This window comes from Ruditapes philippinarum, unplaced genomic scaffold (assembly GCF_026571515.1).
Source record: "Ruditapes philippinarum isolate M1 unplaced genomic scaffold, ASM2657151v2 ctg2174_1_1_1_1, whole genome shotgun sequence".
In the NCBI taxonomy this organism is placed as follows: domain Eukaryota; kingdom Metazoa; phylum Mollusca; class Bivalvia; order Venerida; family Veneridae; genus Ruditapes; species Ruditapes philippinarum.
The window spans coordinates 127,722-155,600 of NW_026859712.1; the positions used below are offsets into that span (position 1 = coordinate 127,722).

A 27,879-nucleotide genomic window follows, 5' to 3' on the forward strand; every position below is an offset into this window, starting at 1 on the left:
TTTTACACATGTCATCAATTTCATCACACATAGTTTTCATAGAAAACAACAAATTGACCCATGTCTAAATCTACAGTAAATATATAGACACCAAATATCTCAATCAACTGATTTAAACTTAAACATTGCAATATTTATTTTTATATAGACAAAAATTCCATGTAATTACATACATTCCCTTCACATTTGCAGAAAAATACAACAACAAAAAATATATAAAAAATATTGCAAATTGCAAAAAGTACCTGTACTCAAATAGGTGGGTTATCTTACCACAAATACAAAAAATAAACTGACCCATAAAAGAAATACAAAAATTAAAGTTATATCAAAACTAAAATATACAAAATGATTAATTTCAAAACAATATTTTGATTAAAGTGTAAGCTATATTTGATAATAATGATTTATACACCTAACATAAAATATAAATGTAGGAGTATCCAGCTTATCTAACTGAAACATATCTTCTGTACAACACTCTAGAGTTATCTAACCTTTAACTAACTTTGTTTTCTTTCTCAAAAATTGTCAATTTTGTAGGTATATTAAAAAAACACCAAATTGTACATGTTCAAAATTAAATCAAAATAACCCGATTTTTGGAAACTTTACAAGAAAATTAAATTATGAACAACAATGACAAACATTTGTCGTAAACCTAATCAAATACCATTAAGAAGTTAATGTGATATTGAATTGTTTATTTTATGTTTGTTTTTTTTTCTTTTAGTTTAACACTGGATTTCATCACAGACATATCGTGTACATGCAAAAACTTGATGATTCTTATCTAAAATGCAAACAAAAATAAGAGAATTACAGATCTACAGCTTATCTGAATAAAAAAGTTTATATATTTTCTATTTTTTACTTCCACTTATTATAAACCTAGATATACTTCAACAATTTTATCTCATCTATTTACATTGAAAAATACAAGTCTAGAAAGGGACTCTTTGTTTTGTGGTTGTTAACATTTGCAGCCTGTAAGAAAATATAGATAAAACAGAAAAAAACAAAAAGTTTCTAGTATACAACCTCAGTTGAAAAAACAACAACATTTTATTTGAGCTCAAAAATGAACAAATACAAGCACTAATCTTATGTTGTTGGATTTATCAACCAACACTTCATCAGATAACTGTATCTATGTACAGTTACCAACATTTTCTATTTTAATATGCCATATAACAACAACAACAAAATAGTTTATAAAATATTATCAAAGTTTCTATGATAACAAAACTATATTCACTATCAAAAACATTTTCAATATCAAATAGACACAGCAAATGTTGAAATATGAGTCATTTAATTCAACCAATTAGACAACATATGTATTTTAAGTCAATTGTTAAAATTTAGCTTTATGAAAAATTCTCCAGTGAAGGTAGTGCCACCTGACAACAAATTAAAACTAGCAGGTAAATAATTCATTTGAATATAGAATCTATATCTTACATAGTGTCTGTAGACAATATAACTAGATCTGAATATAGCTATGTTAAGTTCTGTTTAATGTTAATATGTAACAACTTATATAAGATCCTACACACCTATAGTTAAGGATATATAATAGACTTGGATATACATGTATATATCTATATCATTATAATAGAATATAAGAACAAAAAATATCAACATAGAAAATAACTTTATAAAAAATATCATATATCAGGGAGGTTACTGTATCAATAATATATGTAAGAAACTTATATAATTATGTAACAATATATAACCATAAAAACAAACAATGGGACATCACAATTATGCAATTTTATGAAAATATCATGGAATTCATATTTTGTATATATAACAAAATTAATACAAGACTTTTTCTCTAGCGAATGTTTTAATACATTGTTCTACCACTTGTAGAACAGCTGAGGCACTACTGTCTATAATATTGATCAGATCTTTACTGTTGATAGAACCAACACGAATCTCATTTGTTGTATATCCACTGTTCCTGATCCTTCTCACAATCTATAATATAAAATATAATCATTCTTGCATATCAGACAGGATTATCTTTAATATAAAATATAATCTTGAATATAAAATATAATCTTTAATATAAAATATAATCTATAATATAAAATATATAATCTTTATAAAGTATAATCATTCTTGCATATCAGACAAGATTATCTACTATTTACACCGGTGCTAGAAAAACGTGTCTAATATCTCCCCATATTAAACAAGACCAGTGATGCATGTATACAAGTAAAAATAGTACAGCATGTAAAACTTGCCCACTGTTTAACAAATTATTCAGGTTTTGACACACAGCCCAGGGATTTTCTCTCATAAAATATCAGTACTTGGTATTCCAGAAAATATTTACCATATGGTGAGTGCTGTAACTCAACTGTATGTATTAAATTTATATGTTAAATCAGCAGATTTAATGGACTCAGCCTATTTATATAATGCATTCCATTTGAATCAGTTGGTTATAGGTTACAAACTGAGTCTTCAGAAACTATTTTTTCTCAGTGCGTTGACTTAAAAATTTATTTTTTAAAACTCTGTATATAATCTAAACTTAACAATCATTCTAAGCTTCAACCATTATTATGTATTTCAGTAATAGTAAATAATACCTAAATCAACAAGTATAAGCTGTGCAGAATAAACTTAATATAATATCCTTACCTCAAATCCAAGTCCACAAATATTACTGGATTTTTTCGAATCAGGACATTTATAACATACCAGTGTCTTATATACTGTATTAGGAAACTGACAGTTATAGAAATATCCAATCAAAGACTTGCTGAGACTTTCAAATGCTAGATCTGCTTCAAAATGTATCAAATGTCCTAAAATAACAACAAATCATTTTTTTATAACACGACACTTGTCTTGTTAAAACTAGCCTTGTTATCACAATTCAGTTATCACATAACAATATATCAAACATTTTTTGCTTCTTTATGATTCTTGCTTTTTATATGAATCACTAAATTGGTAAAATATGTGTAAGTAAAATAATATAACAAACAGATTTTTTTTTATGGAGAACAGTGGTTCAGTGGTACAAAATCACTTTGGGATTTAAAGACTCTAAGCTTTGGCTAGATCATGGACCACTGCATTATTTCCATGAGCAAGAAATTTACTCTACAATACTGAACTTCACCCAGGTTTAAATGGGTAGCTAAGAACGCTGTATGATTCAATGGAACCACCTGATAAAAACTGTCTAAAAAAAAATTCATCTATAAACTAAAATTAGCTTCAATGCAGATAAACCTAATATTAGACATATAAACATGTAAAATAATGTTACCTTTATATCCTAGATAACCATGTTGAGGCTGCATCATCTTTGTTAATGCCCACATTAATATATACTCTACTTGAACTTTCTGGTTCCTGGTAAACTCTACAACTTCTGTAACCAGACTGTCTCGTTTCTTTATAGTCAGTTCACTTGTTTTCATAACCGGTGGCATAGATACAGTCACCAATCCTATAGTCATATATATATATATACATTATAAAGTCATAGCTTCATAGTAAAATTATTCTGTATTAACTTGTTCAATGTGATACAATGCTGTAATTCTAGTTTGTGTTAAAATAATTGAAATGTAACCGTGATAATATTTAATTGAAAGTATTTATTTGCACTGGATAAAGGCTCTCTATGTCATGTCACCAACAAAGGAGATCACAATGGAAATAAGAGTCTCTCTTTTTTGTGCTATCCTTGATACTGGTGTGCATGTCGTGGCTTATTTACTCACATGTATGTTTTAAATGTTTGTATCATACATGTTGTTTTAAATGTCCATGTATATCATGTATTCTATACCAAAATAAATCTATCTATCTAATCTATACTTAAATAACTGTTTGCAGATATTAGTTTAAAGCCATACTTAAATAATAATTTATAATAATGAGACAAGCACTTTAAAAAAATCACAGCCTGAAAATATGGCTTTAAAAATATGGCTTTGCAGTTTTGCAAACAAAAACCTGCTATTCTTTATAAATGTACAAATATCCTAGAATTAACAACAAAAGGTTTTGGTTATGATATATAATTTCAAACTTAGATTTCTTTTGAAAGAAGGATGAACTGATGAATCAAATTTATGAACAGAAGAATTATTCCTAACATTGGCATATACTTATGTCAAATTCTATTGCAAGGAAATATATCAGAATAACTTTCTCTACAACGTTCCTAAAACATGTAAATGTTTTACTTTAAACCTACTAGTGGTACAGGTATGACATTTTTGTAAATAGTGTTGAATATGTTTCTATGATTATAATTATGTATGTGTATACCTTTCAGACCACCATCACTAGTAATGTTCAGGTATTTCTGTACTGGAAATGTTTCACTTTGTATAGCTTTCACCTCTGATGTCTTCAATGTCCTTGACACAGTTGGTGGAATGTGGTAAAGCTGCAAAACATATCAATAATAAATGTAGCTTTTCTTCCTTCTATTCTCAACTTTGTTTTAGTTGTATATATAAATCAATTGAAAAACCAATTAAGGTCATCACAGGACACCTTGAAATTTTGTAAATATGTAAATATTATTATTATATTATTACCTGTTACAAAGATACTGTTATCTTACATACAATTATACTATATAAAATTTACCATTAAGGAAAAAAATTATTTAAATAATACCATTTAAGATATACTTCATATCATGCAATATAGCCTATCAACCTGTGCTTTAACTCAACATTTTAACATACTTACTAGAGAGTATAATACTGTATGCATTGATAAAGAATATTAAAATATTTAAGTAAAACAGTATTTGGTTTATACAGAATTTATTTTGAGTTTGATTGGGTAGGAAGCTATAAGCTAATTGACACACTTTCGGATCCCTTCCTGGAACCAACCAGTTCTCAGCAATGAGGGTAAAGTTTCTTACTCATGGAAACAACGACTTTCCCACTACCCACACGGCTAGCCATCCTAAAATTACTAGTTTGACAAGTTCACCAATCCGCCATGCCGCCACAGTATTTATCATACACCCATGCCAAATATGTGGTATTGCACAACCTTACATATATTCTGATGTGATATCTTGTGTTATACTAAAATCTACACCAGTTGTGTATATACAATGTATATTATATAAGTGGTGTAATACCATTATTCAATGTATATTGCTATTACAAACATGCTATAATATAAGATGCTATATTAACTTACACCTAACACTCTGTCTAAATGGTAAGAAGCAAGGTATGCTAGATGATAATATTTTGGTCCCTTCTCTGCTATAAACTCTCCTTTAGTCAATCCTAATGTATTCTTGTCAAACTGGAATCTAAAACGTCCCCCTCTTACAGAACTAGAGGCAAGTTGTGACGGACCGAGATATCTAACTATCTTTGTTGACTCAGCGTATGTCTTCCAGTCTTCTTCTGATGTACCTACATACATACATACATTATTATAATACATACATTTTAATATTCATACATTATTATAATACATACATTCTAATATTCATACATTATCATAATATTCATACATTATTAGAGCTGCCATTGATTCAAGGCAAGACATATCAATGATATATCTAAATCGGATGACAAATATCAACGATACACCAATATATAGATAATTACCTATAATTACTTGTCAGTCATACACTTTTATACCTGTTTAAATGATTTCAGTTTAAAACATGTTCTGTACAGTGTCATGTTTATAAAAGCCCATTGCATAATTTTGATCCAGACCCTTTTTTTTTGTCATCATATATTCACTGCTGTGAAATATTTACACTTTGTAACAACAGATACATTTTGTAATATAAGATATGGACACCTCAGCTTCTGGATATGTTTTGGGTGAATTTTCCTAATTGCTAGACATTTAATTGATAAGTAAAAATTATTGATTCTTTTAAATGTGTATCCATTATGACAGAAATATCAACAATACATCAATATTGTTTCTATCAAAGACAGCTCTATACATTATCATAATATTCATAAAATAATAATTATGATATCCATGCATTATTTTCACTTCAATTAATCATTTTTGTAACCCTCCAAACATTTTAGACAGCCATCTGTGACATACTGTAAAACACTTATTTTTCGCGAGAACCTTATTTCGCGAATTTGAGGCAAAATGTCCAAAATAATTTTTTTGCGTCAACATGAATTCGCGTCTTCCCGAAAAATGTGAAACCGGAAACCCGATGTCATTCGGATATTTTCTGTCCGTTCACTAACTTTGCGTTGTTTAATGTGCGACAAATGCATTTATATCTGTATTGATTTTTCTGATAGCTTGCTTATCTTCTTGTTAAGTGAAACCGTCTGTCTAAAAATATGTCAATAAAGTTTGATAATTATTTGATATGTGTTCACTGTGTTTGTCATGTAATTTGTCCCTGATTATACTCTGTGCCTCAAGCATTGCTACTAGTTATACTAGTATTGAATGTTTCGAAAGTTTCACTGATTAGCCATTCAAAGGCAAGCAGACGAAAATCAATTAAACGGTACTGTAATTTGCCTAATCTGTAGTAAACGATTATGTTTACCCTCCGGCTTAAACTGTAGTACAATACAATAGAAATGTTACTAACAACTCGCAGGTGCTACAGTATTTGTACCAAAATTAAATTAATCCATTAGGTTGGACAGATTTTCACAATAACTAGAACAATCTGTAGAAATACCATTAAAGTTTTGTGAGACACATTAATTTGTTTATACTTAACTCTCGTGCAAGTCATAGTAACCTTCCTTGACACAGGTAATATGCAGCGAAGAAGTTTTTTTCCAATTCCTCAATAATACCAAATTGTTACAGGTAAATATTTAATACTAGTAATCTGTACGATATGTATATGCTGCAACACTTGAATAGCTACATGATGTAACTAGAACTGGTTTCGATACTTTCCCGCAGATATATATCCATGTGTACCCATTTTCGGATAGTGTTCATTTTCGGACAAGTGTATAGACAAAGTGAAATATTCGCGAGAAATATGAATTCACGTCTTAGAAACTTCGCGAATATTAGCAAAAATAAATTTCTCGCGAATAATAAATGTTTTATAGTAATAATATATGTTGTCTGTTTGGTTTGAGAGCAGTATTTATCATTATAATACAAAGATTGTTCATGTATCCCAACCCATTACCTCCTCAAGTGATTGCAACATTTCTATATAGATCTACAGAATCTAAAACAATAGTATGAATAGCATTAAAACACTTATCTTCATAAAATAGTCATGGTAAAAATATGAACCTGTGTGAAGATCAATACATATATCTTTTCACCTAATACTTTCTATACTAAGTATAGCAGACCAATGTCTATAACAGCAATGTAACATTTATAGCATAATGTATGTTATAAAGAAATATAACAATTAACTCACCTCTAAGACCTAGATGTATAAACAGCCTTTTTTCACGTCTTATTCTTGCACTCTTTGTAGTGTTGGCAACCTTAGTGAAACATGATTTAGAATTTGTATTTTCTGTTTTTACAGCCTCCACTTTGGTTTCTTCTTTCTGTTCAACCAGTTTGCCTGCATTGTCTGCATTGTTGCCAGCATTGTTGGCTGCATCACTTATACGTTCAACATAATCCACTTTTTTGCGTTTGTTCTTTTTAAACAATGTTGCCCCATAATTTGGATCAGGACTTCCAGACAACGAGTTCTTCATTACCATAGTCATCACAGCTGTAATTGTAGTATAATATAATGTTAAAATGAAAACTCAAGTTTAATGAAATATTAATATGTAAGAAGTAACAAATGCACCTAACACATTTAACCAGCTACACATGCAATTAAAATTATCATTAGCAATTATCATTGGCAATTATCATTATCACTATTAATTATCATTCTCATAAGCATCAGCAATTATTGTTATCATTATCAAACAGCAGAGATTATCGTTAAATAATGTCACAATGTTAAACAGACAGTTACAGGCAAATTATTTTCACACAAAGAAATATTTGCAGAAATTATTAAACAAATGCAAAAAAGAAATCATCATTAATTAGATTACTTTGCTATTTTAAGTTGAAAATAATATTAAAGAAATATATATATGGAATCAAGCCTAATCTATATTAAGCTGTAAAATAGAGTAAACAAATTCATGCAGTTAAAGTTTAACAAAGTAAATAAGAAAATAAAGCCATTATAAAAATTACAAGATTAACAATATAAGTTCATGCCATGCAGTATTTCTTGTATACAAGATGGCTCCTACTGTAAATAATTCAGAGTTTTTAACTTGATGTTTATATTGCAATCTAATAATTTCGTGACCATGCATAAATATATCTGAATCATACACTAAATTTCTGTCTGTTCTAACTGGCAATGATTTTAATCATTATTAAGAAAAAAAAGAACAACAACAAAATATTTTCTGTATTTAGTTTAAAAAAAATTCTGAGAAGGAGAATACACTTATTTTATAACTCTGCATTAATAATTTATGTAACTTAAATTTGTTTACTTCCAGTTGACTTGTATTAGTTTGATTTTGGAACTATTTGTGAAATTCTGCATCTTACTGAGTTAGTGGTCACATGACATATATTGCTGGCAGATATACATGTCATTATCATAATTATCACTTCCTGTGGCGACGGTAAAAAAACCCAAACATTAATACTGTACTTACATTATAAATTAACATCATACATGTTAATAAGCAGACACTATTGAAAGTAGGAAGTCAATTTATACAAGTATAAAGTATGCATGTATTTAATATAACTTACTAAGTAAACGTAATTCAACTTTTAGCTAAACAGATCTACAGACCAAAATAACAATTTATACTGCAAATTTGAGTTTTCTTTCACAGAAAATTAATACTTGACATAACTTGATTTTATGAATATTTTGTAAATTTATGAACATGAGTGGAAGGACAATATTTTCTCTACATTTCCTGAATCAGACCATTGTTTCACAAAGCTGAAATAGTATAGCTTGTAACATGCTGAAAAAAATGAATTACATAAAAAAAATTGATGATAAAACACAAACATAACATGTGAACAGGACACCCTACATGTGAACATTACACACTGGTAAACATTACATATACATGAACATTAAACATATATGAACATGACTCATGTTAAAAAGAACTGGCTTATGAAAAAGTTATATATGTAAATTTAACAAGAATTTATTTCATTAAAAAACTCTCAAGGTTTGTAAAAATGGGTCAAAGACAGAAAATGCTGGGTTGCATTTGTATAACAAACATCATGATGCTGTGATGTTATAAAAAAAATTTACCAATGACCATTAATGTTGAAAATTTAACTAAGTCAGTTAACAGAAAGTGAATGAGCAACAGACCTGAAATCGAATCCAACAGTATAGGACCACATGTCAATTTTGTATGCAAAATATCAAAAGGCTGTTTTAAGTAGTTGCTGAGAAAACTGTTACGAAAATTTCCTACCAATGATAATTTATGTCGAAAATTTAACTAAGTCGGTTAACAGGAAGTGAAAAGGCGACAGATCTGAAATCAAATCACACAGTATGGGACCATGTGTCAATGCTGTATGCCAAATATCAAGAGGCTTTGATTGGTAGTTGCTGAGAAAACTGTTACGAAAAGTTTTCAATGCCCGCCCGCCTCCCATCGCCCATTCACCATACTAAAACCCCTGTACTAAAGGTCTTTCACTATTTTGTTTTATAAACTGTCTTATATTTATTTTTACCAAGGTATCTTAATATCAAAATATTTAATACAAAGGTTAGAGCGTTAGACTTGTAATTTAAACATGGTAGGTTTGATTACCGGGATGGCCAGCTAAAATTACTAAACAGTCTTTCGAATGAGACTTTAAATCAAGGTCCTGTGAACACTTGACATACAAAAGAACCAGGAGAAGCTTCTGAAATTGGAGCATCTTTCTATTCCAATATCTAAAATGACCAATACTCTTTTGAAGGATTCCCTCATATTGGCGACTGATGCCAAGTATAATAAACTGAGATACACACTAACTATGGTAAGTTTTTAAAAGTTGTCTATTCATCTGTTTAGTTTTCAAATTCTAGTCATTTTCTGCAATATACAATGACATGTATTAAATCTTCCAAACATTAAGATTATTATGTTTCTTTTATATTTTATACTGCCTAGAAAATGTAACTTATAAAATAACATGAGAAAAGATGAATAAATTATAATTGTGATAATCATCAACCTAACAACACCTGGGAAAACTGGAACATTACAAATACAAACACAGAATGATATAGTAGGGGAAATCACTCTGGAGACTAATATTACCACAAAATCACTTCCAGTTAACTAAACCAGACTGACAAAAATAAAAAATAAAATCTTTACTAACAGACTAGACCAAAAAAAGTAAAACTGATTTTTTTTTCTTTTTTGAAATTTTGATAACATTAACTTTTAATATTTTTTTTATATTTAAATTAACAACAGAGCTTTACTGGTACAAGGGATTTCAGTATAATCATTATATACTACAATAGAGTGACCAACAATTCAGAAACCAGACTGTGTGTCACTTGTACAGGTGTATTGTACTCACCACCGACATTCATGTTGAACAATTTAACTAAACTAAATTGTATATCACCAACAATAATTATTATTTACTACAGTAAATACACACTGTCTGTGTGTGCGAACATGAACTACATTTATAAACTGTTAGAGTGTTACTGTAAGAGTTAATATATACCATGAGAACAAAATGTTAAAGTATTGTACTTCAGACAGACAAAAAGGGACTTATAACTTCTTACAATATACCAAGCTGTTATTTTTAGTGAAATTAAAATGCACTTATGAGGGAATATTCCAGTAATATTGTGAAGTATTCTATATACTCACAGTCTACTCAAATCATGTTTTTGTCTTCTTGTGAATAATGAATTGTATATCCAATGTAGGGCCCTTTTGCTATTTGTTAGTTCGAAATTAATTTGTTTCTCTGTATATTTACATGTATATATTAGCAATAAAATATGTTTAAACTAAACTATCCAATGTACAATACTTTAACCTGCATAAGGAACATTGAAATGTGTCAAACTATACTAATTGTAGAGTAGTTAACTAAAAACTTTGATGGTCAATCAAGTTTGATGATGAACTAAAGTTTAAAGTCACAAAATAGTGATAAATTATTTGATCTAGGTGAGTTCAAATAAATTTGAGGATAAAATTGGTAAAATTGTAACAAAGTCCAATCACAGTCTACCAATCTTGTGTTTACATGTAACTTTCAAGTTGCAACATTTAGTATCACTTCCAAAAATACCTACTACAGTAGATAATAGATTACAAAGGACATAAAAAGTCAAAATATTTCTACATTGAGTGATTTAATTACTTTGAACATTCAATGAGGAAAGAATTGTTAAATTTTGCAATTTATATGATACATGGCAATTAATAAAACACTTAGTAAATTTAACATAAACTACTTGGCAATTTATAGAATACTTGGCAATAAATATAATAATTGGCCATTTGTATAATTGGCCATTCATGTAATACTTGGCAATTAATGTAATACTTGGCAATTTATACAATTTTTGGCAATTAATAAAAAACCTTGGTAATTTATATAAAAGTTGGCAATTTAATTCATTAATGCAGCTTTATATAAACAAGCAAAATGGATATATCAAACTGCAATATAAATATTTGTTTATAATATACATATAGCATGATAACTCAAATGCCATCAAAGTTATAAAAGACTAAAAATAGGACAAGATATGACATGAAAGAAAATCGCTCACCTTGCTACTTTAACATTAACATTAGAATATTTCAAAGAGATTTTTATAAAATCATTACATGAAGATTTACACATTTCATGTCCTGACAACCAATGAATAATTGTTATTTTTAAAGGGTGCCATTGCTGTTTTGTAATTGATAAACTTTTTCTTTTCAAAAGCATTGGTCCAGTAAATGTTTGGGGCTGACGGATCGTTCATTTTAATGCTAGGAGGCCTTATGTGCCATGTAAGGACTGAAAATTTCTTCTTTCATTTTACTTAGTAATAATAAAATTTCAAAATGTAAAATATTTTGACACATAAGGTTTAACATGAAGATCTTTCTACAAGGTAGCAGCTTGAAATACAATTAATTCAGCAAGATAACCGGTTGGTAACTGAAATTTCTACTGGACATTTGATGATCACAATATTACCCAACAGAACACTGTTATATCCTGGTGAGCTTGCAGAAAGAAAGATAAGAAGAAAAAAAAAACAGGAAGAAAAGTGAGAGAAAAATCTCATGCTTTCTCATGTAAAAATAAATGATTACAACAGTAACTGGTTTGGTTAACTATATTAGAATATACCATCCGATTCTGGGTGAGATGAAAAGATGATGAACGAGGCACAATTATCATCCCTGTCACACAGAGACTTGGCCTCGTCTAAGCTGTTCACTGTAAGCACGCAGCCCCATGATACACGAGACTTCCCGCATGAGTAGTCATAACGGCCTAGTGGTTATTGTAAGATATATGCAATATGTATAATACACGTGTTAACACACTCTATAACACAACATATATATTAATAATTACACAAGCAACATTCCCTGAAACATAAGAAAAGGTTTTCACATGTATACACAAAAAATATATTATACTTTTTCCCCACATTAATAGCATTTGACAAGACAAACATATCCCAAATATGACGCCAAGCATAGACTATAAGAATTAATGAATAAGATACATAAAGATGAAACTGAAGTGGAGAAAAGGTAATAAATATAATTTCATCATCAAGTCCTGTGGTACTGAAATATTCAAAGACTATAAAATTCTAACTAGCATAAATCTTGTCCGAATGTTTCCACGTCTCCTGTCACTTTAAACATCTCTGTATGAAATGTGCCAAGCATTAACTATAGTAAGCTTGTGATTTTTTTCTGATTATTGTTTTTCTTGTGAAAGCATATAAAGTGCAAAAAAAGGTATTGGCTTTCGAAAATTATTTGTAATTAATGTTTTCTTACTGCACTCAAAAAATTTGATATGGATGAAAGTGAAAACTATCAACAATAGCTATTTCACTATCTAAGCTACTGTCCTTAAGTACAGTATTCAGTGGAGTGATTTCAACATTATCTACTTGTCGGATTAAATGAAGATATCTTGTTTTTCCACAATATTTCCAGCAAATTATAGTAAATATTTCATCATCAGTATTCTGTACCATTTATAGAGTTGGGAAGAAATGCTGACAAATTTGGGAAAAAAAACAACAATAGGGACACTTGCAGTATTCATGACTGTCAGTGAAATTCTGTTAAGTATTGGATGAATCACATGGCAAATAAAACAAATAAATTATTACATATATTTGAATGAAATGATAGCCATATTTTCTGCTGACCTACATGTAGCTCCGTCCTTTTGACAAAGAGAAATTATTTTAAAGCTTAAACTCAATCTCAAGTTTATATAATATTATAAATATATCCACAGGCAAAATTTACCATCACCTTACTCCCAATATACATTGTATATAATTATGTAAGAAGGCTCTGGGAAATACTTGAAGTTGAAACTCAATAAAGGTTTAAGAATCAAAAGTGTTATATTGGGACTGCCTAAAAATCTAAATAGAAAAAAATATTCACTTGTGAATTAACCTTTTCCGTTGTTGTTGTATATAACCAGGTTAGTGGGAAAAAAAAGAGGAAAGTTTACATTAACTGAACATATATTAACAGAGGAAAATTATTATATTATTATAATATCTAACAGATGGGGATATAATGATAGGGGATATGATGATATTATAACATGTACTTTTAAGGATCACAAACATGGATATTAACCAGACCAAATTATTGTTTTAGAAATATAAAAAAACTTCAATATTTGAGTTAACCATCACATTTTTACATGCGTTAGACATAGAAATATAGCATAAATTGAGCAGAAAACATTATTTGTTTACATAAATTACAGTATACTAATTGGACATCTTTATTAATTGTCACATAGCAACCTATAAAGTTAACTGATGCTACATGTAGATATAACACATACCTGGAAAGTTAGCATTATTTTGTCTAATGTAGGAATTTTTGCCGTCATATCCTTGTTGCATTTCCTGTAAAATATGAAATACAGAATAAATAATGTATTTTAATTATCCCAGTGTTTTTAGTTATGTATTAACGGTACATTGTGTTAATCTATATTCAGATTATTCATGCATATTGTAAATGGTTGAGTTCGATTGGGCAATCATTTTCCAATCTTGTTGAATGTTCAAAATATATTTATATGTAATTTATGGGATAAAATTAATTCTAATATTAAAGAAAAACATTTAACAGCAGCATTTATTTGTAGTAATTTACTCAAATAAACACACGTACAAGTATCATTCTATAGATATTCAGGTTACATGCACCACAGCTGTAATTTAAGCCATCCGGGTAAACATCATCTATTTATTGACTTGCATATTTATTTATTTTCATCGTTACTAAAGGCGACAAATAAACAATATTAACATAACAAACAAATCGGTTACAAAACCACTAATTTTGTATCAATTAACCTTAATTGCCTTTATCACTATCACAAGGTGTTAAAAACATGTGTCACCAGCTGTCACTTATTTAGAACATGTCGACCCACAACTTTTGTTGTCTTTTTATTTTCGACCAAAAAGGTGTGATTTTAACAATGTTTCTGCCGAAAGGACCAAAGATCAGGTTTGAAAGTCTGAACGATCGGTGTTCGAGCGATCCGAGGTAGAACAATATATCTTATATAGGAATTTTGCCGGGACTGGGCGATGAGTTCGAGCGAAGGGAGGTATTCGAGCGACCCGAGTTCGAGCGAATGAACTGTAGTTCACCTCCACTGTACATAAACTGTGATGTAAATGAAATAAGTAAAAATATGTCTTATCAAGATTTCTCTTCTGCTTATGTTAACAAGAGCTGTCACAGGAGACAGCGAAGCTCGACTAATAAAATACTGGACGCAGTAAGGAGGACAAAACTATGAAAGAAAAATCAATTATGTATAATTATGTATTAAGTTATAGTAAAAAAATAACATTTGTTAACATAAATTCCAAGATCAAGGGGAATAATTCTAGAAATAGTCATGCTAGAGTTATGGACCTTACCACACAACATTTGTGTAATGATAAGAAATATATATTTGAAGTTTGAAGTAGATACCTTAAAAAATAAAGAAGTTATTATATTTCTTAAAGAAAACCTAAGTTCAAAGAGAGATAAATCTGTAAATATTGCTTCAAGAGTTATGAACATTGTCACATAAAATGTAATTGATGATAAGGAATAAGTATTTGAAGTTTGAGGTAGATACCTTTAAAAATAAAAAAGTTAAAATAAAAAATAACATTTTTCTAGTAAATAAATCTAAGTTTATGGGGAGATAATTCTTGCAATATTGGTGCTATGAACCTTGTCACATAAGATGTGGATTATGATAACGTAAATACATTTGAAGTATGAAGTTGATCCCTTTAGAAATAAATAAGTTACAGTCAAAAATAATATTTTTTATGGAAAATTCTAAGTTCAAAGGGAGATTAATCTGAAAATATTGGTGCTAGAGTTATGAACCTTGTCACATAAGATGGGGATGATGATAACGTAAATATATTTGAAGTATGAGGTTGATCCCTTAAGAAATAAAGAAGAAACAGTAAGAAATAGTATTTTTTAAGGAAAATTCTAAGTTCAAGGGGAGATAAATCTGAAAATATTGGTGCTAGAGTTATGAACCTTATCACATAAGATGGGGATGATGATAATGTACATATATTTGAAGTATGAGGTTGATCCCTTAAGAAATAAAGAAGTATCAGTAAAAAATAGTATTTTTTAAGGAAAATTCTAAGTTCAAGGGGAGATAAATCTGAAAATATTGGTGCTAGAGTTATGAACCTTGTCACATAAGATGTGGTTGATGATAAGGAACATATATTTGAAGTTTGAAGTTGATACCTTAAGACATGACAAAGTTATAGTGAAAAATATTTTACTGCACCAAAACTTTAATCTAAAATCTGGACGCGGACGCCGACGCCGGGGCGAGTAGGACAGCTCTCCATATACTTCGTATAGTCGAGCTAAAAATCAGTGCCAATGATATGACAATTCAAATACATAAATTTCATGCTTTATTATTGATATCCAATTTTATTTTATACTTATAATAAAACTGAACATATAATAAACTCATCATCAGATAACCATGGCTGAGTAACATTTAATCAAGCTGTGTGTAAAATTAATTGATTTGCGTAGATATACAAGAACAGGTGCGTAAAAATTGACCAATAAAATCATGTTTAACAAAATTTATATTCTTCAACGGCAAAAGTAAAAACTATCAGTAACAGTAAATTTTCTATGCTTTTTTGTTGGAAATTGTATAACTTTTTAATATTTAACTTTTCACAGCTGAATTTAATTGGTTGCCACAATTTTTTTGCAATACCGAACATCGTATAGAATGAGCATTTTGATTGGTTTTAGTTGAAACATATATAAATTTGTGAGGCAAACAATGAAATACCTGTCTTTGACACACCTGTAATCAACTGGATATTGGCCAAAAAACCCATGACTGATAAATGTAAATGGTTGACTGTGGGTATCCAACAATGAATTAAACTGTAAATATTATACTAGAACTCAGCGAGTCAGATGTGTCACCTTGTGAACAATATAGTTTAGGAGAAATGGCCAGGACTAAAATGAAATATGAAAACTAACAAAGGGCAATAACTCAAAAAACAATAAGTGCAGAGCAGCAGTTTCTGTGACAAGCTTTTATGGGACGCCGACTCCGACGCTGACAAAAGAACCCCCTATATGTCGCCTTTTCAAGGCAACACAATAAACTGTATATAACTATATATTATAAAACTGTATATACTTGAACTGTATCCTGATTATGTTGTACAACACTGTCTTGTTGTCTTTCTCTGTTTTCTCTCTCTATCTCTCTCTGTACGTTCCTTTGTCTGTCCATCTCTTGTACTTTATCAGCTACAATTTATAAATAAAACTTAACATTCAAAATATCACTGAACATTGTATGATCTTAAATATATAAATGGAACATTTATCATTTTAACTTCTCAATCAAATTTCAACTAGATTTCCTAAATACAGGTTTCACTGTGTAATACTTTTAACTTGAGTGATATAAAATAAAGAAGATATGTTCATAATATACAGTATCCTTATCCCTGATGATAGATCTGCTAATGAAATAAAACAAGTAATGCTCATACTCATGGTTTAAAGATTTCAAAACATGTTCCCATCTAGAAATATGTTGACTGTCAAAGAAACGGCTTTAGCTGATAGAATCAAAATGGTCAAAATCTAAAAATGTCACAACAGTATTAAGCTATGACAGCCTGCACATCCAACTCTGTATTTTAAACTTACAACTTTCCAAGCTTTGTGATAAAAGTCCAATTCAATTTCTCATACTAAATGAAAATCCATCATCATCTTACAATAACAAGAGCTGTAGGTAAGACAACTTGCTTGAACCTTCTCAATTCTTAATAGTAAAACAAGAACCTTGATAACGTAGAATTTTCTAAGTTCAAAAAGGGCCATAATTTTTTCAAAATCCACATTGGGACCTTGAAAAGATACATCGTAGTATGGTCTCAAACAAGTATGCAAAATTTTAAACCATTACAAACAGTAGTTTTGGAGGTAACAAACCTGCATGCAAAAACATGACCAAAATGTGACGTCAACGCTGACACCGACGTTTGGGTGAGTGCAATAGCTCTCCCTATTCTTGGAATAGTCAAGCTTAACAGTAATTTAACTTACCAAAAATATTGGTAAAAGTTGATGAAGGATTTTTTTCTAGAAAAATACATTAAATACTTTCTATACTTTCTTTGTATTATTGTATCAATTATCATTCTAACACTATATGATGTACATAATTCAATTTATTAGCTATGTGTAACAGTATTATGTATTATTCTCTACCTTGTTGTACAGTGTATACTAGTTTTGCTGTTGCATTGTGCATAAATTTTTTTGTGACACAACCAGATGTTAATCTTTTTGAAATTATATTATTTATCTAGGGCAATGGCTAAGAATTGCTTAACAATAACTGTGACTCTTTAAAATGAACTGTTTCAAAAAGTAAGTTGCACAAGTGTATTTTTATTATCAGCTGAATGGAACTTGTACTGGTGGGTACAATTTTGTCGTGTTGGCTTCATTGTTGTAAAGATTTATCATTACAAATCAACTGCAGAGATTACATACCACCTCCTTTCCTTTTTTCTAGCCAGTTGAGAACTTCCTTCGGTGTAAGTTTCAGAATTTGAAGACTTGCAAGTAATTTTTTAGTTTCCTCTCCCTCAGGTGAGTACTGGAACAACAGTGAGAGAACTGACTGTTGTAGCAGATACAAGTTTTTCATCATGTTACGACCTTTACACATCTTCTCCTCACATGATATAACTGTAATATATATAAACATTTCTTGTCTGAAACAGCTGTTAGACAATATATATATTATCGTTAAAAAGTATTTACAGGAAAGTAAAGTTAAAATTTGATAAAAAAAACAACAACATAATAATGTTAAATATCAAGACAACAAATTCTACTAAATTTGATTTCAGTACATCTTCATCAGAAATGAAAATCAACAACATACAAAGATGATGTAACATACGTTTAGGCAGTAATGTCAACTTGAATTTTAGTGTACATAAATATAAATTTAGATCTAAGGTAGATCCATTATAGGTTTCAGAGTAAAATTAATTTTCCATATAGAAAAATTGTTATAAAAACCAAAATATTTACGTTGTATCATAATAAGGAAAAGTGAGGTAATATAATTACAAGAAAAATCACACCTTAAAGCAAATGTTATAGGGTGAAGAATCTGTCAAGAATTAAATAATAGAATACAGATCTAGCAATCCTTTTCAGACAATCAGTTAATGACATATAAGCAGAATGAAAACTTAGAATACGAAACTTTAAAAATTTTGACATTTTTTAGTAACCTCACACTTACCTGCCCTTGATTCTGATTATTTTTCATGCTTATTTTAGGTAATTTTGCTTATAAGAACCCACCTTTTTGTGACACATCCTCTACCATACTATTATAAGAACCCACCTTTTTGTGGCACATCCTCTTCCATACTATTATAAGAACCAACCTTTTTGCAGCATATCCTCTACCATACTATTATAAGAATCCACCTTTTTGTGGCACATCCTCTACCATACTATTATAAGAACCCACCTTTTTGTGGCACATCCTCTACCATACTATTATAAGAACCCCACTTTTATGTGGCACATCCTCTACCATACTATTAGAAGAACTCACCTTTTTGTGGTATATCCTCTACCATACTATTATAAGAACCAACCTTTTTGTGGTATATCCTCTACCATACTATTATAAGAACCAACCTTTTTGTGGTATATCCTCTACCATACTATTATAAGAACCAACCTTTTTGTGGTATATCCTCTACCATACTATTATAAGAACCAACCTTTTTGTGGTATATCCTCTACCATACTATTATAAGAACCCACCTTTTTGTGGCACATCCTCTACCATACTATTATAAGAACCCACCTTTTTGTGGCACATCCTCTACCATACTATTATAAGAACCCACCTTTTTGTGGCACATCCTCTACCATACTATTATAAGAACCCACCTTTTTGTGGTACATCCTCTACCATACTATTATAAGAACCCACCTTTTTGTGGTACATCCTCTACCATACTATTATAAGAACCCACCTTTTTGTGGTATATCCTCTACCATACAGTCATTGTCAGTGTTACAGAATTTCTCTCCAATCATAAGATTATCAAGGTCTACAAGTTTGATGTCAGAGTTCAACATAACAAAGTCATTTAGCTGTAGTTTCTCAAAGCCCAGGGATCCTATAGGACTATTTTCTAAGTACAACAACAACTTCATCAGCTGGATAGCAATCTGAAATTATAGAAAAAGTGTATCAATTTGATAAAAGCAAATAAACCAAAGTAAAGACCCTATTTGTCATTTGAAAATAGATAATAAATTAAAGTAAAATTGTTTTCTCAGCACAATGAAAGGTGAGAAATAAGAAAACAAAATTTAAATTTATGACAATGACAAAAGTCAATAATTTCTAATGGTAGGAACATAAATAATTCTCTGAAAAAATATTGAAAAAGATCAAGCTATAAACCGTCTTTGACAAGAATATTTGAATATATTTAACAAACCTCAATTTTAGATGACCATGGTAATAATTGATACAAGTCTTGCTGCATTTTCTTGCCTGCTTCTGTAACAATAATTGCTCCCTTCATTCTAACACGAGGATCAATAGTTTCTCCCCGCAGACAAAAACCTTCCAGTTTTATAATAGACGGCTGATTTAGTACGGCAAACATAACTAGCTCTTTAACTAGTTTATAATTTCCCATCAGATGACACCTGTCTTCCCTATAATCCATTTTCATACATTCTATCTTCAACTGTTGATCTCTTCCTACACTTTTCAGAACATAATCTGAGGAGTAACTTCTCTGTACATAGTCTATTATTTTCTTACCATAGAAACCTTGATGTCGACTATAACTAGATTTCATATTGTCAATCTCTCTACAAGATAACTTACTCTCAATACCTAAATCTAACAACTCAGATTTTGTTAATAATATCATCTCATCTGGGTCAATTGTTGTTTTCCAGTTTGACGGAGACAGGGTAATAAGCAACAGTTTAAGTCTGGCTAATTTTTCATCCTCTGTTACATAATCATCCTCATTTTCCAACGCCCTGCCAGCAGGAAAACCTTGTCGTACAACATTAACATCAGGTTTTTTATCTAAACTTTGAATGTGAGCACTATTTACAGCATGTTTTAGTGGTGCATCTAGATTACCGTTTACTCTTTTCTTCAACTGTTGTTGTAAATGTTCTACATGTTTACCATCAGGTCGTATATCTGTATGACCAGGTTCACTATCCTGTAGTTGTTTATATGTGAGGTAAACACCAAGTAGACATACTAACAATAGAAAGAACACCCACTGTTGACGTCCTTTACGAGGAACACAACGCATTTTGAGACAACTACTAATCTAACTAAATTTTCCAGCAACTTGAATCTACATTCTGAAAATAGACAAAATTACAACTTTATATTTATTTTTGTATAAATTTTGTACAGAAATAGCACTTTCTTTAATTTTAATACACAATAAAATAATAAAAGATAAAGTATTTTTTCTTTCTTCCATTATTCACATATTATAAAAGGTGTTAAATAACATCGAAAACACAAGATTTTCTAACATATCTGAGGCATTGTTTTCCAACTTTAATAAAATTGTTTACAAGACTGAACAAACCGACATCCTGATTGTATAGTAACCATGTTCGCTGAAACATGCATTGCTAACATTTTTTATACCTTTCTTATCAGTTTTATCATTATTTTGTTGCAGTAGGTGCCTTTTCTCATTCATTTTCAACCTACCTTGATTATTATACACATTGTAAAGAAAAAAAATGCAGCTAAATAAATAAGATACTCAAGGTACTTTAAACCGAGAGGTTCTTTGTACCAAGAATGTCAAAATAACCCTAACTGTAGCTATTTATTCCACTGTTTTTTTATGACTCATACATATTGTAACTATCAGAAAAGTGTTAGAGTTAGTTAAGGCTTGATTTTGTTAATATGGCTGAAGGTGGCTTTGTAGAAGTGTTATATGACAATATAAGATGTTGATCTTGAGAAGTATGTAGAAGAAAATAGACATAGTTCTAGCTCTTACTACCACAAATTTTAATCGTGTTTATTAATATTTTATTGCATATATATAAATATACATTGCCAAAGACACTTAATATACAATACCACAGTCTAAATTAGGCAAAAGTTTTAAAACAGTGAGTAATTTTAGTAATCAAGCATGTAAATGACAAAGATCAATTTTAATAGGTAAGTTATTGAGAAATAGGAAAATAGGGGACAAAGATGAGATAGTTGTATTAAAGTGGAGCCTGGTTGACCAAACACAGATTGACTCATGGCTGGATTGACATTTATGGGGCAGGGCTTCCATTAAGTTCCAACATTTGAAAGTCATAGACTCAAATTATGTCTGACATTGGAAGTCCCATTATATAAATAAAGAAGGAAAAGCATTGTATTTTGGAAGCCAAAACTAAAATCAAGGAGTTAATGACTCCCAAACTTCTAATGGAAGCCCTGTTTGGGGCAGGGTTGACCTGGGTGGGGCTGGGTTGACTTACACTGTGTTCAATGACAGTTCTTGTTTGAACCCTATTCCAACTATTAATTATTATTATTGTACTTTGCATTAAGATATTGTGCTGATTTGTGATTGGGCAATATCTCCCCTCAAGTAGAAGCAAGATTCTGACCCAGAAGAAAATCTACCATTGGCAAGTCAATATATTTTGACTAGTTTGAAGACCTTTTCATGGTTTGTTTCTAACTAAGTCTAGTCCTATAAATATGACATAGCTTTGAGATACTTTTGCTTCTGGGTCAGGCTTGACCAACATAAACTATAAATAGCCAATAGCGTTTGATAAATTGGACAGTCCAACTGGGCCACTGGCTAAGTTGAAGTAAGTTGAACACTAAGTTCAACCACGGACTTTAATTGACAAGGATCGGACACTTCCGATGGGGCTTTAAATCGGGCCGCGCGCATGCGCGAGATCTTCTCACCGGAAGAAGATGAAATAATGGCGTAGACCGATGTCATGTGTAAACATTTGATAATAAAACTCGTTTTTGCTGTTGATTGCGTTGTTTATACAACTTTGGTACACACTATTTGTCAAGTAAGTATTATTGAATATGTTTACATTAAGTATTTATTTTATTTAGCTCCTAAAACAATCAAACTGCCGTGAAACTTGGTATTGTAATTTTGCTTATCGTAACGGTAAAATTATTCAAGATGGCGGTGAACACGAACGAAAATAAGCTGATTTTGCTGCCCAAATATGACGAAACAGGAATTTATTTTATGTTTAAATTGTAATGTTTATACTAACATAGTATTGATTTGTGCAGTCAGATAAATGGCTTTCTTAGAATATGGCTGTAGAATACCGCAACATTAGATTTTAAATCACCCCTCGTTCAAAGATGGCCGCATAAATAAAAAAAAAATCTTCGAAATTTGCTTCCCATTTCATAGAAGGGAAAACTGTTGTTGTTTCAAAAATTCGTTCTTATTATTATCACCATTGTGTGATTAGTGCAACAGAAGTAAAAATTAGGGAATTACTTACAAACTTCCTTGGTAATTTTAGTTTGAAATTTGTCTATTTTTGGTTTATTACATCTAAGTTAATTGTTAATATTCTGTTCATATAACTTAAGTTTTACCCTTTTCCTGAAGGTCATGGAGGATTCAATAACACTCAAAATACATGTAGAAATCCTGGACAAAATTTACTTAAAGAAATAGGAGTGAAGTCTTGAATTTTTCATTTTAATGATAAGTATATGACCAGCATTAAATTAATATGAGCTGGATATAAATATTACAGATTGCATGAGTGATGTTTTGTTGCTGTACATGTATTTTGCATATAAATCTGAAACACAATCAGGGACAGCAAAATTAGTTGTCAACAGGGTTGTGAAACAAACTCATTTGTGTTATTGTCTGACTCAGAAGCTGGATTCAAAATCTTGAAATAAATGGGCTGCAGCAAAGCAAATAAATATCGGCTGAATTTAGAAGAATATAATCCTGCAAGACACAAGTGAAAATATGTTTCACTGCAGAGAAAACAATTTTAAAAAAAGTGAAAAAACTAATTTTACTTCATCAATGTTTCTCAATATTTGATTTGTATGTGTTCAATTTTATGGGTATTTATATATATTTTCAGATTATTGATCCTGGTGTCATTTGGTGATATATCAACATACAATCATGACAAGAAAAAAGGACAAATTGGTAGAAGAATGAAGCGAGAGAAACCACGGAAGCAAACTGAACATAAGCAACATTTGTCAGCAGATGTTCTGGCGGAAGACCTCTTATCAAAATCGCTTGGTGACACATTCTTCGTTAATGGGGTACTACCACAAAGTTATGAAACACCTCTAGAAAAGAGTTTGAGTGCTTTGACAGTGATGGATGTCATGCTGACGAGTTTTTTGTTATTCTGACAAGCCTTACAGATATTGTCCAGATACTGATCTTGATGAGTTTGTGGAAAATGAATCATTAAGGATATTTAGTGAATTCCGTGAGAAACTGTAAAAGGCATATAACAAATGACAATTTCACATACATGAAATCTTCAAATGACTTGAAATTCATACATTTGTATGAATAATTACATATATGATTGAAAGAAAATTAAACATGTGTTCAAGTATGTAAATAAATGTTTTAAAAAAAAATCTACTGTTTCATATTGTAATGATTCAAAATCACTGTCACTATTATTGTACTCACTTTCTGTAAAATCCCCCAAAAGCAAATTTAGGACTAGGTCAAAAATTTGATAAAATTCCTCATTTGAATAAGCCATCTTAACATAGACAAGTACCATGCAATAGTAAAAATATAGAACAACAAATTGTGCTGGTAATAGCATTGATACTTAAGTACTGTTAGTAACACTTACTACCTGAATTTTTTAACGTTCCTTCTTCAAAAAACTTCAAAGAAATTTTATTCTTTAATTAAAAAGTTTTAGGCACGTTAATTTTAATGAGGTGTTTATGAATAATTTACACTTACCAGATAAAAAACGACCGCTTCAATACCGACTCAAACTGTGAAATGCCTGTATCAATATCAATTATCCCAAAAATGTTATAATGACTTCCAAAAGAAATAATAGGGCCTGTTTTTTGTATTTAAAATATGATTGAAAAAAAAGTCAAGTAAACGCCCGTGCTTACCAAAAAAAACAATACATGTATAGTTGAAATTGTTCTACGATATTACGAAAATAACTGCATCAGGAAAGTACAATCCAACTCATTACTCGTACATCCTTAATAAAAGCAACTTCAACTTCGCTCATTTAAATAATAGAAGCCGTGGTATAACCTGAAATGGTATTTTTTTAAATATCCGTAAATCAAGTTTAATGTTGTATTTGAAAAAAGAAGATTTTAACCGTTTGTACACGGCTTTGTCTTAATCGTCGGTATGAAGGGAGACGGGCTAATTATATATGTATATATTATTATCTAATTGACACCTATATTTGTAATAAAAAATAAATTTTCTCAAAAATAATCTACAAATTTCCAAAATTGGATAATAAATGATACGCCAACAATACTTTTTGTACTGTAGGTATCAATTTCGCAACCCGAAAAGTTAACGGTTAACTACTCCGAGTTTTCGTCGTATTTAATTTCTTAATCGTCGGTATGGACAGAACATATATATTTTTTAAGATAAAAATAGATGATTGCAATTAGGGACCAATTTTCTCAAAATGTTCCTTTTAATTTTCAAAATCGGATAATAAATGTTAAAGCAGCAAGACTTTTTGTACTGTAAGTATCAATTTCGCACCCCGAAAAGTTAACGGTAAATTACTCCGGGTTTTCGTCGTTTTCAATTTCTAAAATCGTCGGTATGGACAGAACATATATATTTTTTTCAATAGAAATAGATATTTGCAATAAGGGGCCGATTTTCTGAAAATGTGTCTTTTAATTTTCAAAATCGGATAATAAATGGTAAAGCAGCAAGACTTTTTGTACTGTAAGTATCAATTGCGCACCCCGAAAAGTTAACGGTAAATTACTCCGGGGTTTCGTCGTTTTCAATTTCTTAATCGTCGGTATGGACAGAGAATATATATTTTTTTCAATAAAAATTGAAATTTGCAATATAGAATCAATGTTCTTAAAATGTGTCTTTTAATTTTCAAAATCGGATAATAAATGGAACGACAACAAGACTTTTTGTAGAGAAGGTATCAGTTTAGCGCAGGTATTTTACGCTTAACTCCGATAAACTAAAAATTATTGATCGGTTTCCCGATATCGAGTGTACAGGTACACGCGCGACAAGATATTTTAACGTTTTATATAGGTTTACTAGGAGTGTCCGATCCCTGTAATTTAAATCCGTGGTTCAACCCTTAACTAGTCCAATATATCAGATGTTACGGTTTTGTTATAGTTTATTTAAGCGCTTTACAGATTGTTTCCAAATTTTTGAACAGGAAAATATATTTGTACAGGCTGGCGGTGCATGGGCAAATATTTCATTCAAAAATATTTTGTTTGAAACTTCTGAGACTGACTCATTTAAACGCGTGCATTTGAATAAGCCAATCAGATTTTGCGCTCTGTATGGCAGCCACTTGGTTATCAGCTGTATACATAAGAGGATTTATTATCATGATTTGTTGGATATGTCAGTTTAATTGTTTTGTTGAAAGTTATTTATTTTTCAATTTTGTCTATAATTGGGTTAAAATTAATGTCTTTAAACGCCGACTTACACAAATGAAATGTATGTGGTTTTTTGTTCTGCCACATTTTCTTGCGTTTTTGAGCAATTTCGATATGACATTGCTTTGCCCAGAAGCAAAAATACCTCAAAGCAATATCATATTTATAGGACTACAGTAAACCCATAACATCTCTGTTTTCTTGTTTCAAATATTTCCACATGAATTGTTCCTTACTTTAAAGTTTAATATTCGCATCAGACTATAAACCTTGCATGAGATTTTGATTTATTTAAATTAACAAATAATTTATAACATAGAACAGGGTCTTACAAATAGAATTTGAAAGAGCCTGCATAGAATCACGATTCACACAATTATGGAATCGTGAACAGGTGGGGTCATGGTGCTAAATATACATCTGCAGGTGGGGTAAACTAAATTATTCATAACACTACATACCTGACTTGCCACCTGACAATTGTTTTCTAAATGTCTTCCTATCTTCTTAAAGCCGTTCCTTTAAACATAAAATGTTTAGTTTATTATGCTTATAAGTGTTTTTTTTTCCTTTTCAAAAATGAAAAAAATACTAAAAACTTTTGACCGGATGTTGTGATTTGTTACTAGCCGGTGTATGTAGATTAGAACGTTGTGACATTATGGTAGGTCTGAAGACACTATATAAGTTTGACATTGTATTTGGTAGATGGTCCTGTTGACGTATCGGTTTTTTCAGGGAAATTTACATAAAAATATACTATATTGTCATGTATCAACAATGTAAATATAAATGTTAATATTCAGAGATAAGCTAAGCATACTTAACCCCTCCCCTTTGATAATAAGATCTTTAAGATTATAGGCACATTATTAAATTATTTAAAAAATGTTTGTTTGCAGTAACGCGACCGACTCACAAAATTTGCCCCTACTCAAAATTTTTTTTCATGGTCTAAATAAAAAAATTTTTTTTTTGAATCAGAAAATTATGCCTTGTGCTTTGTTTTCGTTCTTTTAAAGGTTAATAGAAGAAATAAAATGTAGTTCTTATTAAATTAGAATTCAGTTATCAATTTATTAATTGTTACCAGATTATCAAAGCATATATTGTCCAGCATTTTGAAATTCCATGTTTATTTGGGAGTACAGTTCAATAATAAAAAAAAAAATAAAAAAAAATCAAAAAAAAAAAATCGACCTACCTACCCTCTTTGAAAATTCTGGGTCGGGTTACTGCAAACAAACATTTTTTAAGGATGGCCTAAACCACGAACTGCCAACGTTATTGTCCAAG

General features: G+C 30.1%; 1 protein-coding gene across 2 annotated transcripts; it reads right to left on the bottom strand.

Annotated features, from left to right (window-relative positions):
* LOC132757598 (uncharacterized) lies at positions 1–27,217 on the bottom strand. 2 transcript variants are annotated; one of them, XM_060748921.1, is made up of 13 exons: positions 27,045–27,217; positions 20,369–21,266; positions 19,895–20,093; positions 18,378–18,575; positions 17,002–17,114; positions 14,116–14,179; positions 12,406–12,552; positions 7,421–7,729; positions 5,215–5,438; positions 4,315–4,435; positions 3,302–3,484; positions 2,665–2,831; positions 1–1,989 (listed from the first exon to the last, which is right to left on the bottom strand). In XM_060748921.1, the coding sequence occupies exons 2-13, from the start codon at positions 21,212–21,214 to the stop codon at positions 1,825–1,827; spliced, it is 2,736 nt and encodes a 911-aa protein (XP_060604904.1). In that variant the 5' UTR covers positions 21,215–21,266; positions 27,045–27,217; the 3' UTR covers positions 1–1,824. The 2 variants fall into 2 exon arrangements, with proteins under 2 accessions (XP_060604904.1, XP_060604905.1); XM_060748922.1 differs by lacking the exon at positions 12,406–12,552.
* Positions 27,218–27,879: the final 662 nt, after the last annotated feature.